The 19,779-nt window shown below is 35.1% G+C and overlaps 3 protein-coding genes and 1 long non-coding RNA gene across 6 annotated transcripts in view; 3 read left to right on the top strand and 1 right to left on the bottom strand.

The window, feature by feature from the left end:
* The first annotated feature begins 1,593 nt into the window (after positions 1–1,593).
* spic (Spi-C transcription factor (Spi-1/PU.1 related)) lies at positions 1,594–3,678 on the top strand. The gene is made up of 5 exons (XM_059511920.1): positions 1,594–1,752; positions 2,129–2,216; positions 2,308–2,429; positions 2,523–2,619; positions 2,865–3,678. The coding sequence occupies exons 1-5, from the start codon at positions 1,750–1,752 to the stop codon at positions 3,350–3,352; spliced, it is 798 nt and encodes a 265-aa protein (XP_059367903.1). The 5' UTR covers positions 1,594–1,749; the 3' UTR covers positions 3,353–3,678.
* A 1,222-nt stretch (positions 3,679–4,900) lies between these two features.
* spi2 (Spi-2 proto-oncogene) lies at positions 4,901–7,443 on the top strand. The gene is made up of 5 exons (XM_059511919.1): positions 4,901–5,074; positions 5,235–5,331; positions 6,127–6,263; positions 6,349–6,565; positions 6,865–7,443. The coding sequence occupies exons 1-5, from the start codon at positions 5,072–5,074 to the stop codon at positions 7,188–7,190; spliced, it is 780 nt and encodes a 259-aa protein (XP_059367902.1). The 5' UTR covers positions 4,901–5,071; the 3' UTR covers positions 7,191–7,443.
* Positions 7,444–10,771: 3,328 nt separating this feature from the next.
* Positions 10,772–19,779, top strand: part of mybpc1 (myosin binding protein C1) — a 32,573-nt gene continuing 23,565 nt past the window's right edge. For all 3 annotated transcript variants that reach the window (XM_059511215.1, XM_059511214.1, XM_059511213.1), the window contains exons 1-4: positions 10,772–10,967; positions 15,813–15,830; positions 17,755–17,817; positions 19,234–19,494. In XM_059511215.1, the coding sequence (XP_059367198.1) occupies positions 10,946–10,967; positions 15,813–15,830; positions 17,755–17,817; positions 19,234–19,494 (364 nt within the window). In that variant the 5' untranslated portion in view covers positions 10,772–10,945. The remainder of the gene's footprint in view (positions 10,968–15,812; positions 15,831–17,754; positions 17,818–19,233; positions 19,495–19,779) is intronic.
* On the bottom strand, positions 10,897–14,095 carry LOC132105805 (uncharacterized). The gene is made up of 3 exons (XR_009423997.1): positions 13,956–14,095; positions 11,674–11,824; positions 10,897–11,023 (listed from the first exon to the last, which is right to left on the bottom strand). It is a non-coding gene; the product is annotated as an uncharacterized LOC132105805 (long non-coding RNA).

Below are 19,779 nucleotides of genomic sequence, written 5' to 3'. Positions count from 1 at the left end.
GTTTGTTTCATGGATATATTTGGGGTCAGTAAGATTTATTTTATTATATTTAATTTGAAAGAAATTAATAGTTTTATTCAGCAACAGTGCATTAAATTGGTCAAAAGTGTCAGTAACTGTTAAAAATAAATGCTGCTTTTTTTACACTTTCTATTTATCAAAAATAGAAATGTGAAACAAAATGTGTTGTGGTTTTCATAAAAATATTAAACAGTACAACTTTTTATATGCTCATGAAAAACTGTCACTCATAAAATATATCAAAATAGAAAATGCAATAATATTTCGCAGTATTACTGTTTTCTTTCAACATCATTAAAATTCTTACTGACCCCAAACGTCTGATTGGTAATGTAAAGTATTTTGGGGTTTATTGTGCAAGCTGTGACAGCTGTTTTCTTTTGTAGATAATTTATATATTTTTCATTTTAATTCATTGAAGTCTGACTATAATTTTGAGTTAAACCGTGTATTATTATTGTTCCTAATAAAGTTACCACGAAAAGTTGACAGATTTTTCCTGACATTTACAACACTTTCATCTTGTGTATGTTGAATGCATACGTAGATGCAACAAACATAACAGCCTGTTGACACAAATGACAGCAGAAATCATTTGCCAGGGGATTCAGAATATAGCTGATGAACTATTATCAGTGAGATTTGTTGTTTACACAGTTTGGGGCCATATATTTTTACACGGGACAATTACATGCATATTGATTATTTGCCAGAACACAGCAGTAATCTCAGTCGAGTGAAGTGCTGAAGTCTCATAAAAAATGTACCCGGGTTCTTTTATCAGTAATCCTCTTTACTTTCATTCTCTGCACACCTGAAAGGGGAACTACAAGAGCCAGTCAGTTGATATTTAAAACTTGTGTCATGAGAAGGTGAAATGAATTAACTGCTGTTTTATGAGCTTACAACAATACATGGCATAAGGAATAAAATGTTTTGATGGTTTGCCTTCAGCTTGACAGATAAACAATAGTTTGTATTCAAGATTTTCATCTTTCAATATTTCTTTTTGCACGTTTAGTTGACAATACATCACTAATATGAATACGTGTACGAGTTTTTGAAACTACTTATTCACAGTCACGGAATCTGGCTAAAATAAATGGAACAGCATTGAATTGGTGCCATTTTTTTTTAGATATGCATGAAAGGAACATGAAAATCCATATACACACACAAAAACACTTGTTTTCTGAAGCTTCCATGAAATTTCTCAGCATTCTGCAGCTTTTCTCTGGCTGTGATTATCAGATTGGTTATTGTTTGGTGCTTCTCAACACATTTTTACAGGACCAATAAACTAAAGTGCCGTTGACAGCTTCTGACAGGAAATGCAAATGTTTTCACAAAGGAGAAGGAATCCTGGATAAACTAGTGGTTAGTCCCTCTCTCTTTCTCTCTCTCTTTCTCTCTCTCTCTCTCCCCGCTGTCTATCTTTTTTTCATGGATGGAAATATGGAGATTATAGAATAGAGGGACTATGAGTCCTACCTGGTCTTCATTTCCAAAAAGAGAAGTAGAGTATCACTGACTGCTCAATGGTATGTTGACGTGGCACATTTAAATGGACCCATGTATAAAACAGACCACATTGCTTAGTTGGACAGTAAATCAGTAGTCGTTCTACAATATATCTGTCCACATTTAATCACTGAGACATAGAAGACATTTCCAGTTGAACACAGGCGAGCTCTACATAGATGCAGAATTAGGTTTTCCAAGGCCAGAATGGTGAGTTTGTTTGCCTCAAGTTTACTAAAGTTCATAAATTTTTTCAGAAATATTTTATATTATATTATATTATATTATATTATATTATATTATATTATATTATATTATATTATATTATATTATATTATATTATATTATATTATATTATATTATATTATATTATATTATATTATATTATATTATATTATATTAATTATATTATATTATATGCATGGTTTATTTGATTATTTATTCATTAAAAACAACATGCACATATTTAATATACTTTATAAATTTATTTTGATGAGAAACAAGACATCTCTAATACAGTCCTTATTTCAGAAATATGTACAAAATTCAGATTCATGCCTGTTTTTTTTTTCTTGCTTTCTCATAGGGACCTCTTGAAAATGACATTAATCAAGATTTTCAGGATGCCATTGATGTAATTCAGCGACACTCTCAGATCCGACACTGTGACAACGGTACCAGAAATGAATATATTATGCAATAGTATTAAGTATAAATGCTCATTATCATCATTATTATTATTAGTCTTCTAATTATCTCTTTCAGAAAATAAATACTATGAGAATTTGGGAAGTCAACAGTCCTCTGTGAGACATGCCATCTCATACTATCAGTTCACACCTCATTTCGAGCCTCCAGGACCGATGTTTGACTGGAATGAATCCTCGGTAGGTTTACAACTCATTTCATTTGTCACTTAAATTGTTCCAATGGTTATACTGCAATATTTTGACACATGTTTTGTCTCTCTGTATCTGCAGTCATGGTCTCACATTGGGCCAGATGTGTCTCTGGGGCCACTGTGTTCTGCTGAGTCTTCAGCGTTTTACTCGAGTTTACCACAGCGCCACGGAAAAGGTACAACATTATTAGCTTTTTTGTGAGTTTGAAATGTAATAATTCAATATGTGGGATAGTATGTGCTAACAATAAAAAGATGTTTTGGATTAAAAAGTTAAATCACTTTTTTCAGTAGACATTAGATATGACCATACTCCTAAAACAGACTGTTCAGCTTTTTCACGGTTCACAGTTTTCAACAAAGTTGAGTTCTTCATAATACAGAAGTGCTGAATGCATCGTGTATTCCTCTTCCTCATTAGGTCGTAAGAAGTTACGCTTATATGAATATTTGCACGAGGCTCTTCACGACGACAACATGGGCGACTCCATCCAATGGACAGACCGAGGAAGCGGCATCTTCCACTTCATCTCCAAAAATAAAGAAAAACTGGCCGAATGCTGGGGTCAGCGCAAGGGCAACCGCAAGACCATGACCTACCAGAAAATGGCACGCGCTCTCCGCAACTACAGCCGCACGGGTGAGATTGTCAAAGTGCGTCGCAAGCTCACCTATCAGTTTAACCCAGCTATACTGCAGCGATTGAGCTCACTGTCAGGCTACAGCTCGGGCCCTTCGTCCAGAGACATGGCCCTTCATCAGCAAGGCTCTGCTGAGCACGTCTACTACAGCTCTCCTCTTCCAGACTGTCATTACTGGTACGGCCAATACTCTGACCAGGCCGAGTACGATCTTGCTACTGTGCTGACAATGCACGAGGAGCCCAAAATTGGCGTTTCAGTTCAGTGATTCTCAAAAGAGCCCTTTTCTGCCATGCCATGAATTCTGACATTTCTGTCCTTTACATGGGAGATTCTTGCAAATAAACTCTGACATCGCAAAAATGTACAAAATTACCTACAGTGCTTTAGAAATGAGTGGATGCATGTAAATAGTTAAAAGTTTGTTTGTTTGTTTTTGAAAGAGTTAATACTTCTGTCAGTGAGGATGCATTTAATTGATAAAAAAAAGACAGCAAAAATTTTCATTATTTTACAAAAGATTTCTATATCAAATAAAAAATGTTTTTTTATAAATATCACAAAATCTGCATTGACATTGCAGGAATAAATTACAATTGAAAATAAATTAAAACAGAAAAGTTATTTTACATTCTAAATTGAAATAATATTTCACAATCTTAATTTTTTAATTTTTTTTTTGGATCAAATAAATGCAACCTTGATGAGCATAAGAAAAAAAATGGACCCCAAGCTTTTGAACCACTGTGTATATATACAGTGGCCCTAAAAAGTATGTGGACACTCAAAATATGTTAGATATTGCATGAAAAAATATCAAACCAAATAACCCTTCTTTTAAAATGACAGCAGAGCGAGCACTTTTTTAAGCAAAAGATTCCATAAATTCATAAAATATTTTTTGTGTTCCTGTGGCTCAAGTGATAGAGCATTGTGTTAGCAGTGCAAGGTTGTGGGTTCGATTCCCAGGGAACACATTTTAGGTAAAAAATGTTAGTCTGAATGCACTGTAAGTCGCTTTCTGCTAAATGCATTAATTTACTTAATTTATTTTGATATTTTGTATGCAATAAAATAACGTTATTATTATGTAAGTGTCTTATCTACTTTTTGGAATCACTCTACTGTTTGTTATAAGTCCATCTTCATATTTACTTGTTTACATAAGATCATTTGTTTTTTCACTCAAATAAAGTTTCCTGTCTTGAAAAAAATCCCAGTCAATTTGTTTCTCCAATGTAAAACACATACGCTTGAAGCCGCTGTATAAACTTTTGCGCTGATTTCTTTGCAAATGCACTGGGCCGAGCTTATCTAATTCACAGAGAAAGGATTGTTTGTGACGGCTTTCTGTGTCATATTACAAACCGATCTCAAATCATCTTCCTCTTTGAAAGATTGCAATCAGACTCTAATGCAGTACTGCTGTATAATTTTCATACTGGACAATAAACACTGGAGTCATAACAACTGTGTTGTTTTATGACTGAAGTTTTAAACATCACATTTCTCTCATCTATGTTGCTTTCCCTATTTTTCTTTTTCAACATTTCAAATTTCTCGATCATTTGAGCACAAATGAATGTGTTTTTTTTAATGTGGAGCCTGCGTGTCATTGTTAGGTGGCTGTGGTTGTTATCTGTAAGAGTGAAGAGGATGTGGTTACTGGTTCCATAAAGGTGGATGCTAGAGATGTGTGTTAGACCGAGATCAGGGTGTGTATGTTTGGGCCGACAGAAACTGTGGTTTTGGGTCCAAAAATGGCTGGTTATTTATGCACGTATGGTCGTAGATCATTTGAGAAAGGCCTGTTCACTCCCACAGCCCCTTGCTATTGATAAAAAGAGGTCTGCACCTTTTCGACAAGACAGTTTTGTGGAAAACACACTAATAGTAACAACTTCTTCTTTACTTAAAGTATTGGTTATTCAATAATACAAGGACACCTGAAACAGCAATACCGAGTAAGGATCACACTAACACGAACATGGTAAGAACCGATCCATTTTACAGTTTTGTTCTTTAGTATTTATCATACAGTGGCCCCAAAACATATTTGGACAATTCAAAATGTATCAGTGACATTATATTACAGCAAACCAAACGCTTTTTAGTGGCCGAGTTAAAAAATAGTTGTTTCTTCTTACCAGAACCGTCAACAGGAATATCAGACTGATTTGGAGGTGATTCTGGAATTTCTTGAGGAGCATTACAGACAGGAATCTCGAAGAAAAGCCCTATGGAACAGTAAGAAGGACGCTTAAAAGGATTGAAAACTTTTTGTTTTCATTTACGCTTTGTTTTCAACTCATTGCAATGAAAATCAACCCAAAATCAGGCGTGCTTCATTGCATTGTATGTGCACTTGTAGTGTAGTGTATACTTGTTCAAATCTTAAAAGTGTATAAGCACACGTATTTTAAGTGTGTTGACTAACATACTAAAGCATAAACAAAGTACCTGATTTCATTTTTACTTCAGTGTGTTATTCGATATTACATTTAGCAACATATCATTTACTAATATAACGCAGTTTATATATTTTAAATGTATTGAATTGCAACTCTCTTATTACAAATGAGTAATTACAAATGTATCTATATATAAGTTTAAATAGAAATTACATTAACTATATTTTAGATGCTTGTTAGTACACTTTTAAGAAAACAGATTTCAAAAAGACAATAGAATATATAATATAATTATGAAATCATATTATAAATTAACATATAAAGATGTACTTAAGTGGGTCATAAAATCCCTCTAAAGTTTTGGTTAAATACATTTAAAAGGATAATACAGTTAAAGGTAAATGCATCATGCAATTAACTCTCTGAATGTTTATTTTTAACTCACACTTAAGCATATTCACTTAAAGTATATTATTAATAATCAGTTCTCTTTTTAAAAGTGCATTCTTTTGTGTATGTCTTTTTCACAAGGGCACATTGACTTTTACTGCAGGGATTTAAAAAAAAAAAGAAACACTGAAATGATCAGTCTGTGTATCATCACTAAACTGGTTTTGTACTTCACTGGCAGCAAGTGATCTTTCTGTCATGTCAACCAGTGAAGATGTGGACATATCTAGAGAGAAGTTACCTGCTGGAGAGCATTCTAACAATACGTTAGAAAAAGAAAAGTCCCAGCTGCAGCCTCCTGCACCTGCAGCTCAGCAGGTAAACCATTCAGTTCAACACTTTGTGTCATTCGTGAACCAGTTCTTTTCTATTTTAAAACCAAGTTCTTTTGTCATATCAACAGGTCATGGGATCTCTGGCCAAAGCAAACGGATCAGATTCATATACAGACTGTAGAATGAATTGCAACAGCAACGCTGTCGATCAGTCAGCAGTCCTTCACAATGCACCTGACGGGCAAGTGTTAAACGCACTAAACGGACCAGAGAGACCTTTAACGCTGCATACAACACCTGAAAAGTGTGCCGAATCATTGCCCAGCATTACACCAGCAGGGAAAGGTCAGTTCTGCTTTTGTGGTTTATTTTGATGCTATCTCGAAGGTGAGGAATAACCTAGAGGAACTGCAGCATGGGAGCGGCCTGTCCTACCCATAACTGCCAAATAGAATCTCAGTTCTCCCTCATTTTCTCTGGTCTTGTGCACCATTGATGTTTTAGAGATGCTTATCTTAATTACGCCTCTCATAATACAAGCCTGTTTTTATGGGAAATAGTTTCCATAGGCCTTTGCGACCCCCTTCATGCACAAACGCACACACTTGAACACTGTTTGACCGCAGTCATCTCTATGATTGCAGGGAAAAAGCTACGTCTTTTCCACTTTATGTTTGAGATGCTGGAGGACCCAGGCATGGCCCACTGTGTGTCCTGGGTGCCTGCTTCGGCAGGCGTCTTCCGCTTTTCTGCCAGAAACAAGGAGTGCGTGGCTGAGCTATGGGGCCAGAGGAAGGGCAATCGGATGCCCATGACCTACCAGAAAATGTCCCGTGCCCTGCGAAATTACGCCCGCTCGGGGGAGATCATTAAAGTGAAAAAGAAACTGACTTATCAGTTTAGTTTAGCAACCCTCTCTACTTTACAGAGCCAACATGGTGTAAAGAAAGCAGCATGCGGATCAAAATGAGAACTGAATGATTGTGTGTTACGGTCAATATTTGTTACTCTCATGATATCTTAATTGCCTTGGTAACAGGAGGAGGGTAAAGTTAGTTTCTATTTTTCTTTCTCGATGAAGGTGATAAACTGTGGAGTTTTGTATAGCAGAATCTTACCCTAAGTAATTAACTTTTTGCTGTTCTTTGCATAGCATGATGCATTTAAAATAGTATGTCTTTTAAAAACATGTCTTTTATAAATAAATAAAACTAATTCATATATAGTGAATCTATTTCTTTATATATATATATATATATATATATATATTTACTGTTTCTTTATCAGTTTTGCAGCTGGCATTTGAAAAGAGCCAAAACAAATAAACACAGATTAAATATCTTCTTGCTGCACTGCTCATTTGTTCCCAGTAGGTGGCAAAGCTGCTACGCTGCTTTTATGTGGATTTTATTATTTTTAGTACTTCAACTTGTTTTATTTCATTAAGTTGCCAATGCAAAAAAACTAAAAAAAAGTTGCAAAAAAACCCCCCAAAAAAACAAACAAAAAGAAAGGTTTTTCATATAACATTTATATTTTTCAGCTCTATTTCAATTAAAGATAATTATTTTTTAAGAGTTAATTTTAGTTTTACTCAAAAACGCATTTGGAAACCTGTGTAATGGAAAAAATGTATAATTATCATTGAATGGTGTATCAAAATCTCAAATCAAATAGTGTCCACAAACAAATTATGCTTTGCTTTTCTCAGAAATTGCTTGGATTTTCTGATCCATTTTTTCAATTAGCATATTTAAGTGAATGCATGAAGCCAAACATTTTGAGCATGATTATTTTACCATTTAAAACCAAACAAACTTTTTAGTGTTTAGTTTAGTCAACTGTTTAGTTCCGAACATTCTTCAAAAAATCTTATTTTATGTTCAGCAGAAGAAAGAAACAGCTTGAGAGTGAGTATGACACAATTTCCAATTTTGGGTGAATTATCCCTTTAAAATCCTCTTAAGTCAGTCAAAATGGTTGGTTATGCAAGAGTAACCTACTTACTATACATCACACACTGGCAACTAAAAAAGCAATTTCAAATTAATTTAGCTAATGTGACCACATACTTGAAAAATGAAAAATCCCATTCTAAACAAACGACAAGTGCAGCTCAGCTACAGATTGAATAACTGCTGGCTAATTCCTGACACAAGAACAGCATGAGATTACTAAAGAAGAGTCCAGGACTAACACGTAATATGTGTTACAGGAGCATTAGAACCATCTAATATTACTTAGCATCATTCATATGACCCTCGGAGAAGCTGACATTTGCAATCTTTGGCATAACCATGTCTGCATTTCAATTAAAAGTTCACAGACATTGGGTCAACTGTCATGTGTTGCAACCATTAAGTAAATAGATATTTTTATAACACCTTGACATAAATTACACATTAATGTTCCGTTTTTTTCAAGGTATTTTTTTTTATAAATACCATTGATTATTCACTATATAAATATCATTAAGTCACACAACATCTTACATTTTACCACTTAAACTAACATGTTGTGCTATAAAAAGGTCAAATTATTTGATATTTTAAGAGACTTGAGACACAGAAAAACTCAGTATGACTTTTTATGTATTTTTGATTAAAAATGTAATGTATTTTATGAAATTAATAGACCTGGGTATAATTAACCTCTGTTAGTTTCAAACAAATGGATTTCAAATCTTTCTTTCTTATTTGAGATTTATGATCATAAATTGCATGTAATAGCTCACTTAAACTATTAAAGCTTAAATTGCTGCTACATCTGCAAGAAGAAGGGCCTGATTTATAATGAGAATTAAAGTGTTAACAGGATAATTAGAGTCTTGACAATGGCAACAATCCCATGTTTCCACCGTCTTTCCATGCTAGTTATGTCAAATGTCAGAGTTCAGGTCTGCATTCATAAAAGAATTGCTCAGGCATCTTAACAGAATTTATAGACCTGGCTGTTCAGATAACCGCCCCTGGCCCTCATCCACAATAGATCAAAATTATCTCTGGCACTTGGCTGAAGGTTGAAGTAAATGTTTCCTATTTTTCTCACTAAGTCCTAAATATCACCCAGAGACTTTCTAGAGAAAGGGTGGAGCTTAGACACTGGGAACCCCTGGATGAGAACATCACCTACTAATATCTCTTTTATTCAGCCTATAGTGAATGCCGTTGACATGGGCCTCGCCATGCTTTAGAATAAATCAGTCACATTGTCACATCAGCCACGACTGGGAGGATTCTATCTTCATTACAAACACCTCACTGACAGGAATAAAGACCAAGTATTAAAGAGCAGTTTGCATATGTACATATACAGTATTTACACAGATAAATATGTAGTTTATTATTTAAAACATTTCATGAAAAAAATTGACCAAAATGTATTATTTTATATTATTATTATTTTATTTTTATTATGTATTACTTTTTATTATATATTATACCGTATGTGACCCTGGATCACAAAAGCAGTAATAAGTAGCAGGGTATATTTGTAGCAATAGCCAACAATACATTGTATGGGTCAAAATTATTTATTTTTCTTTTATGCCAAAGATCATTAAGATATTAAGTAAAGATCATGTTCCAAGAAGATATTTTGTACATTTTCTACCATAAATATATCAAAACCTAATTTTTGATTAGTAATATGACTCACTAAGGACTTCATTTGGACAACTTTAAAGGTTATTTTCTCAATATTTAGTTTAGTAGTTTTTTTTTATCCTCAGATTCCAGATATTCAAACAGTTGTATCTCAGCCAAATATTGTCCTATCCTAAAAATAATAATAATAATAATAACAATAATAAAAAAATTAATAGCAAGTGTATTAATTACGTTCAGATGATGTATAAATCTCAATTAAAAAAATTTACTCTTATGACTCGTATGGTATATAATATATAATATAATATAATATAATTATACACACACACACATATATATATATATATATATATATATTGTATACATTTCTATAGATTTTTGTTATTACATTTTGTTATTATTATTATACATTTTTTGTTATATTAAATTATATTTTGATGAATTATAAAAATAAATAAATTGTTAAATGAACACATTTTTATTTATACATTTTTATATATTAATACATTGAATTAATATATTTTACTTATATACTATATTTTTTATAAATAATTTGCACATTTGAAATGTTGCACATTTATATATATATATATATATATATATATATATATTACATTTTGATTTAAGGGTCAAATCATTCAGTATAAAAATACCCTGCAGAAGTCTTTGTGATATATATTCAAAGCAATGCTATCTTGTCAACAAAAATACCTTCTTTTTTTCTGCAATGCAACATTATCCAAAGCCCCTCTTGCTGTCTGACTCCAGCTGGTGAGGAGACAGGGCACAGCGAGCCACATCTAATCCCAGGACTTTAGGAGCGAAGGGGAGGGAGGTGTTAGGGATGTTTCTGGGCTCTATTATCAAACACAGAAAGGAGTGGCTAAGATGAGCGCTATATAAACCCCATTTATTCATCACCCCTAGATCTGTTACTTTCTCCTTCACGTTCCTGCATTGCCCTCATCCTCACTGACTTCCAAACTCTCTGGTGAAGCTTTCCTCACTTCGGTTACTCCATCATAACACTCCTTGGCTAAAGGACAACCCTTGCCACACACAGACTCACCTCTGAACCCCTTCAACTGGTGCCTGGTCCACCGGATAACGGCTCAAGATGCCTGAGCCCACAAAAAAAGGTGAGAACCAATCCTGTCCATCATCACGCCACAGATTACATAGTCTGATGGGGAATCTGTTGATCAAGAAACAAAAGGAAATGTTTTGCGATGGCAAATTTGACCAAATTAAGATATACAACAACATTATCAGTGACATCACCCCAGCTTTACTAACAAACATGCTGATAACAAATTAGCAGCTCCGTTTTGCTGGTTTGTTTCACCTTTTTCATTCTAATCAGAGTTTGAATAAATTTTTTTTTAACTGAATAGGCTTGAACTCACTTCACCTTGCAGAGTTTTCTCAACTGCATATAGCAAACATACACAGTATACAATGCTGCATTATGGAAAGAAGGCAAAACATTCGGAAAGTTGTGCATTTTGAGTTGCATGTGATGAAATTGACAGTTCATACATCATAAATCATAACATATGTTAGGTCAAGGTGATGGTAGAAGTAGAAGCAGGAGAAGAAGTTTGCATCATCCCTACAGTCATGAGAAGGACAAAATGACTCAAGCAGACATAAAAAGCTCAGGGATGATCAGGAGGCACTTTGGAATTCACAATGTGCTGGATGATGAGGTGATCCAGGCAACTTTATAAAAAGCAACTATTGTCATGCCTGTTGCTATGATGGATGGTGCATAGTCAAGGTGATTAGGAGTGCAGAGTCAGCTGATATATACAGGATTCTGGGTATGGAGTGGTGCTCACTTACCTGGCGCTGGGTTTGGAGTCATGGAGCCCATCTTTACTGTGGTGCCAGAGGCATTTCTGATGGATGATGCAATGTAGATGGCCTGGTGGGGATGCTACACCTTCAGATGGACAAATATTTCAGGGATGATATAGAGAACAGCTTCCACTGCCTAATGGATGGATGGAGAAGAATGAGGATGCGGTATTGTGTGTGCTCTTTGACTTACATTGCATCATTATTATTAGAATTAAATGGAAAAGACTGGCTTCAGTTTATTGGATAGTATATGAAAGCAGAGCTCTCATATGCATGAGCACAACAGCTCTGAGATTTCATCATTCGTGACAAGCACCAGTGACATTTACATTTTATTTTTGGTCAGGCTATGGCTTTCATTTGAGGATGACTCATATTTTAATATCTGCCTCTAAACATATCCACACTGGAAAGGATCCGTTCACTTCTGGACAATGGGGATTATGATGCAGAATGTGGGGGATTTGGGAGATTGATGTTATGGAAGCTATTTTGATGATACTCATAAACATGGTCATAAACAAACAGGTGGTGCGATCCATTTCAGATGCACCCAACAGCCGTTGTTAATGCCATCCGGTTGATTGTGATGATTTCTGTGGGTTGAAAAATGAATGAAAAGATGCATATGGTGACTGAAACCATCTGTCTATCAAGCATTCTTAAAGGGTTAGTTCGCCTAAAATAATAATTCTGTCATCATTTACTCTCACGTTTTTGCAAACCTGTTTGAGTTTTGAAGATTACTGGTATCAAATCAGTTTGGTACTACCTGATTTCAATTGTATGGACAATTAAAAAAAAAAAAAAAAATTAAAATAACTTTTTTTGTGTTACTGCATTTACAAATTTGGGGGAACAGCTGATGGGAGGCAGTTGGGATTGCCGTGGAGCGTTGACTCCAGGCTTTAAAAGGCTGGATGAGGGATGAACAGGGCTGGACCCTCGGGAACTGGATTCCAGACCCCTGGAATAGTTCAGAATGAGCAGACTTTTAATCCCCATCTCCATCTCTCTCTCTCTCTCTCTCTCTCTCTCTCTCTCTCTCTTACGCCTATCTTTCATCCAGCGACTTTATGTATCTCTCATGCTGGGAATCCTGAGCCCTTGTTTGTTTGAACTTTGATCTCTGCGATAAATTATATCAAAGGATGGAGGTTAGGACCTATATGCACATAGGCCAGCATCACAAATAGCATCCCACAGGAAAACAACAATGGAAGGGAACAAACTTTTGATGCATTAAGTCAGCAAAAGTTTATCTCTGGAGCCATATCAGGATAATTAGCTGGCCTTTGACTACTGACTTACAGATAAGGTCAAAGGTGAAAGAATCCCTGTGTCAAACCCACCCTACATTACAAGGGGTGGCCAAAATTAACTTTTCACCATGCAGCTAATGGTGTGTGAATGGAGCAAATTTAGCTCCATTCACACACCATTATAAATAAATATATTTTCAGTCGTGAATTATGCACTGATTTATACAAAAATCGAGTTAGCGTATGCTTTAAGTATCTAAAATGAAAAATCTTCAGGTTTGTATTTATATATGTAGACGTTGTTTCATTGTTATTATAGTGGTTTTAATATAAGAAATATTTCACTTATGTGTTGCCATGATAGTTTGGAGAAAAGAACATTTTACGTATCCTACAAAACATTTTTCCTCTGTTATTTTATTATTTGTAGAAGGTCTGTACGTCATTCGCTTAAATGCACGTCAGTTACTTTAACTATCATGTATTATGATGCGGTTCCTTATACAGTTACCAGCCAGCTGGCAACTTTTACTTGTGTGAGTGTTCATTTTGGACCTTGCATATTTCACTCTCACTTTTTCTCAGTAAAAGTGTCGTTCCTTCATGTCAGATCACTCATAAGTCAACACCAAGAGAAATAAAACATTCAAGCCGTCATCTGCTCTCTGATGCCTGTTGTTCTCAGCGCCAGCGAAGTTTGCACGACTTCCATGTACAATAGTACTTTGTTTTTTTTCAGTTTTACAATAAGTCGTTAAGTGTTGGTCGTGACAATAAAAAGTTAGTTGCAGTGCATTCGCTTGAAAGACAAAAAACATGTAACTGAAAATGTTCTTTAATAAATGATGAATAAATGAATTCTATATGAAGCTGGAGGGCCGGCTAGTAGCGACCGTTGGTGTGTGGGAGGTCAACATGAGCCTGTCTGTCCTCACGGCAGCAGTAGGGACAGCTGAACATACCTGCATACTGTTGTGCTGCGCTGCGAGTGTAAAACAATACCTTTCAAAATTGCCGTTATTGCTGGATGAGCTAGGGGGATCTCGAAACGGGCAGAACGCCACACCAGCCAGCTCAAGCGTGACATAAATGGCTCTTTAATGGGTGGAAGGACCCACGTCATTGCCAAATCTGAGCAGAGAGGTCCAGAGACATGATCTGTGGAGTGGCATCATACACAAGACAAAAAGAGAGAGAGATCAAATAAGATTAAGTTTCTAAAAAGATTAAAAAGGCAAGGGGTCTCAAAAAGCTAATTCAGGCTAGAAAGATTAATGATTAATTTATTGATTAATATAAGAAATTATCATTAGTTACATTAATGTAGTGCTTTTCTCACGGCATTGACATGACAAAATAATAATAATAATAATAATAATAAGATTAGGTGTCTTAAAAGACTAATTCCATCCAGATTGAACATCTTTTAAATTAATATTATTATAGAGTTTTTCTTATGACATGCACAAGAGATAAAATGCATAAAGAGATAAAATAAGAGGGATCAAATAATTAGGTACAATTATTATTAATTAAAAAAAATAATAATAATATAAGGTGAGTCAAAAGACTAATTAATAAGCAAAAAACACCTTGATTTATTATTATTATTATTAACAGATGAATTCAAGTAATTTCATGTTTGATAGATTATAATTATAAATCATCATGCATTTTGGCAAGACTTTTCAAGAGTTTTATACTCCACATGAAGACCAAGGAAATTAAGCAACATACGACTGGATAAAGCTACAGAACAGAAGCTATAGTGAGTGACAATGAAGTGTAGAAAACACCCAGTGAAGGAGAGTTGGGCTGACAGAGACAGCAAACATTACGAGGGAGCTGAAAGCTGAGAGATGTCAAAAATATCAAGAGGCTAAACAAGGAGAAGCGCACAGGTGTTCGCATTGGCCCTCCTGTGCTCCTGCCAGCAGGGGGCAGGAATGAAGCGGTCGCGCTCTGAACACTTCCTTTTGTGCCATGATCAGGGCTGGCATCCTCACAGAATTCACAGCAGCCCGTGCCAAGGCAACAGCAGGAGGACGCAGAGACAAAGCTGCTGACATTTACATCATGTATAGAGTAGAGGAAGGTTTGTTGCTCAGAGGTTGCTTTGAAAGAGACCTAATGCAGCTCTCAGTAATAGTCCAACTTCATCATGGTCTCATATGTTTCTCCTAAACCTTCCTACAAGCTATAAAGATAGAAATGAATCCGGTATACAGATTTTTGAGTTATTGCTGAGTTATTGCAAATACTCCAAATCACACGACCTCATGCTTTCTGTTTATCATCAGGGCTTTCTAAGTAAAATCAAAAATGAGATAAGTTCATTTAAAGCTTTGTCCCGGTCACATGTCCATGCTATGGTAATCTATAAATACAACAGCTGGTTTATTTTAGAACTGTCATACTTAGGAATGTATGCACCCATTGATCTTGTCAGGCTTTTGTTTAACTCCTCTAATCACATTAGGGACTGTAGGAGCACTTTCATCTGGAACGCTGTGTCAACATGTGCCTCTTTAAACGGTTTGCTATAGACGTTTGCACTGCAACTAACACAATACTGCTCACTGACACCCAGTTTAAAACGAAAAGGATGCTTTAAAAACAGACAAAGCAGCACTCATCGTGCTTTATACAAATTGTACAGTGGCCTAAAAAGGATATCCAGAGTAAAATGGCATTATATTACATAAGTGGCATTTATTATAAAGAAAGACAGCACAAGGAACTTTCTTACTTTGGGTTGGGGTAGGGGGGTGTTCACAGTAATATTTTAGACAATTTTAAAGCCTCCTTACCTAAAATATAGGAAACTTCATGGAGCTGTTTTTCTTTTTTTCCTGACAGATGATGGCCAACCTGAAGGTGAGTGGTGAATTTCTTCAAATAAACTTGTCTCATCCTGGATCAGTTTTTATAAGTGAATGGACAATGATAATTGAGAGTAACTGGTTGCAGGGTGGGGGGGTGGGGGGGGGGTATTAAAAGTGGTCTGACAAAAAATAAACAGTAGGCATATTTCTTTTTTTACAGTCAGTCAGTTACTAAAGCCTTCTGCTATAATGACCAGATTAAAAGCCTATAGTGAACATGTGGCATTATATCAGCTTCCGCTTTTAATAATAAAGCATATGTTAATTACAACATATACTGAAACAACAAATATCTGCAAGCCATTCGATAATATACTTACAGGCTAAATTTTCATTTATTTCATTCTCATATAGGCCACATTAATTTTTTTCTTTAAATGGGGGCACCTGAGTTTCTATGCATCTATCTATTTCATATCCAAAATATTAATATAAAGAGTAATCAAATCACAAGTCTAAGGGTTTTGAGTCATAAGATGGCGCCAATTAGCTGTTCTAGCGTTATTTTGAAACGACTTCAAACGGTATGAAAAAAAGAAGCTAATGTTGCAATGGTTAACGCTGATCATCGTAATTCCAAAACTTAAATAAAGTAGCGATGTACGAAGCACAGTTTAAACAGATACAGTCACAACCAAGCAGTTTTCTGTTATTCGATGAAGTAAACCCATGTAAACATCCTGAACCCGTTGCGAAATCTGCATGAAGAAATCTTTCGTCCTCTCGCGAAATTCCAGATCACGGATAGCCTTTTGAAATAACCGGATTTTAACACGTGAAAATGAACTTAAGGTAAGTAGCCTAAACGTGACCACGCCTTTATTCTTAACTTTTAATTAACAGGCATACTAAAGTCATCAAGGGGCATTTAAGATTCGAAGTAGTTTGAGTGTCAAATATGGGCAAATTTGCAGTTAAAGTAGCTATGTTATCTTGCCATGGGCAACAGTAAAATTAAAGTAGCTAGGCCATAAGACAAAAAATAACTGCTGAATTTGCCACGAGAAAGACCTAATAAACTGACCTGACACACATAGGGTTCCGTGAGTGTATAAGTGTGTCTGGAAGTACTGAAGCTGACATGTTTTGTATGACACAATATCTGCTCTAAGCAACGAAGTACAGTATAAACATTCAGTAAAGCTAATAAGCGCACATCACCGGTGTGCAAACATGGTGAACACAAATGTGGCACAAATGTGAAGTAGGCTACTCACCAGATGTGTATCACTGTCATTTCATATATCAGCCAGATGGTCTGAATCCCTGTATTCTGTCCAGCTGATCATGGGTTGTTGATTCAGAAGACATTTAGGCTAAGGCCCTTGTTACCAGTGCACTGGTAATATACATTTCTCATTTGAGGTTCTAGAATGATTTTTTGCCTTCGGAGCCATTATTTGTAGAGCTTCTGGCTTGTACAAATATGGTTTCCTCTCACATGGATAGCGTTTGGACATAGTAAGTATGTTGTTCTAGTTCTATTTACAGCCAGTGATAGAAAGAAACCATATATAAATAATTGATATACAGTATACAATAAATGTTGAATGATGTCCATTTCACGCTTCAGAGATCATTTCATTTTCTTTCAATGTTTTGGGTTGGGGAGTTCTCCATTTTCTTCTGTCATGACAGTGGACATCTTTTATGAAAGACAAGCAGAAGTTTATTTTGCTTGTGTTTTATGAACGAGGACCACCGTGTGTGTGTTTGTGTGTGTGTGTGATAACATATATATATATATATATATATATATATATTATATATCTGTATAAACATGTATATAAGTGTCTGTGAGTGAGTATATTGTATCGTCTCCTGTCCTTCAGCCTATGTGCGTCTGTATGTGTTGCTGATGCTTCATGCTTTGAAAGAGGCACTTGCATTCCTAGCTATGTCTGTCACATACTCAGAGATTGTTGCCCCTGACTCTGGTGATGCCCCATCTGAGAATTCGGTTGTGTTGACCCCGAAAGGTAGGTGTTCAACCATGTAATTCCCCTCCCTGGGTTTCTCTCGCTTCCCAGTTTCACCCACGGCACTCTTACCTCACGTGTGTGAGAGTGTTTGTGTTTGTTCCACTGTGATTTCCACCAAATTATCACTCTGTGATCACAACAGTTCAGGTAAATCAGCACATGAACTACAAGTGTACTAGCTACAGTAAACACACACACAAGCACATGCCTTTTTTATGGGCTTATAAGGGTCCACACTGACATACACAAATGAATGGCCCACACCTTAACCCACACCCGCGTCAGGACTAATAGCTATTCTGGTTTATGGATGGCAGGATTTTGTTGTGCAAATGCACATCAGTATATAAGAAGTTTGATTTGAAGGTATAGTATATGAAAAGAAGCAAAAGACACCCACAGAAAGACACCTGTGCAGGAATCAGTACATTCTTATGTACAAATACATGGATATTTAAAAGTGTAAATGTAGAATATTTAAACTAAAATTATATATATTTATTTTAAAGTATATATTTAATATAAAGCATATATATACAAAAATATACTAAACTTAGCACATCTATAAACCTCTGTGTAAGAGAAAACATAATTTAAAATATTGACTGTATAGTTTTCCTGTATAAACATACTGTATGGACATTTATAATATTTAAATTTACAGTATTTCTATATTGTATGTTTTTATTATTAAAAGATGTATAAAGTATTTAAATAAAGTATAATAAGCTATAAATTATAACAAACTATAAATAAATAAATATACACATTTTCTGCAGGAGAATAAATCATTCTCATAATTGACTATAGTTAAAAAATAATTTATTATATCAATATTTTAATACGATTGTATCATTTTTATTATTAACATACATTTTTTAAATAAATATACACTATATGCAAACCATATTTAATTTATGCAGAGAATAATTCATTTTTATTATTTAAAAGTTATTGAGTACAAATATGCTGATTAATAACTATATAATATATTAATATTTATATTTTATTTTATATTATATTATATTTAAAAATATACTTTAAACATCTTTAGACATTTTGTACATGAAAAGAACTAATAGAATTTAAAATTATTGTTAATTCTCCACAAGTAGATTCTTGCAGAGCCTGTTGTACTTTGCTTCTTTTGGGTTTACAGTTTCATAAATGTACAGTGACGAGATCAGTTTTGGTCACTTAACCATATTCAAATTGACTTTAAAAATGGCATTCAATTAAATAAATATTTATATCAAACCACACATTTAAATATATGTAATGCTCGTATTTGACCAGTTTAGTCACTTTACATCTATGTGAGTGTGTGTGTGTGTGTGTGCATGTGCAAGCATTTGAGTTGAAGGTGGCTTCCTGAAGTCTTGCTGCTCTAGCCTGGCTGTGTTTGCTGTACAGAGGCTAAAGTGGCAGCCAAAGACACAGATGCCATAGTGACTGTCACAGAACCAGAGGCAGCTGCTGAGACCCCTCAGCCACAGCCTGTAGTAATTGTGGTGACTGAACTAGAGCCAGTAGAGGGTGAGGTCACAGACCCACAGCCATTAGTGACAGAGCCTATAGAGAACGCGCACAATGAACCTGAGCCAACACAGGCTAAGAAGCATGGTGAGGTAACGGAGGTAAAAGAAGAGGAGCCTGGCACCACAAAAGTTCCTGGTGAGTATTGGAAAGAGAAAATCCCTTAATAACAACTAGTCAGTGTTGGGAAGCTACTTAGAAAACATGAAAGCCACATGTTTTTGTTTTTTTGACAGTGGACTACTGCTCACTATTGGCACACACACACACACACACACACACACACACACACACACACACACACACACACACACACACACACACACACACACACACGAATAATATAAATGCACAGTTTGCAAATATTTAACATCTAAAATCAGGGAAGTTATTGAGATGAGTGGTATATATCTCATTTGACCT

This window comes from Carassius carassius, chromosome 26 (genome assembly GCF_963082965.1).
Source record: "Carassius carassius chromosome 26, fCarCar2.1, whole genome shotgun sequence".
NCBI lineage: Eukaryota > Metazoa > Chordata > Actinopteri > Cypriniformes > Cyprinidae > Carassius > Carassius carassius.
The sequence above is the reverse complement of the archived record's forward strand: the minus strand, read 5'-3'. Positions and strand labels throughout refer to the sequence as shown.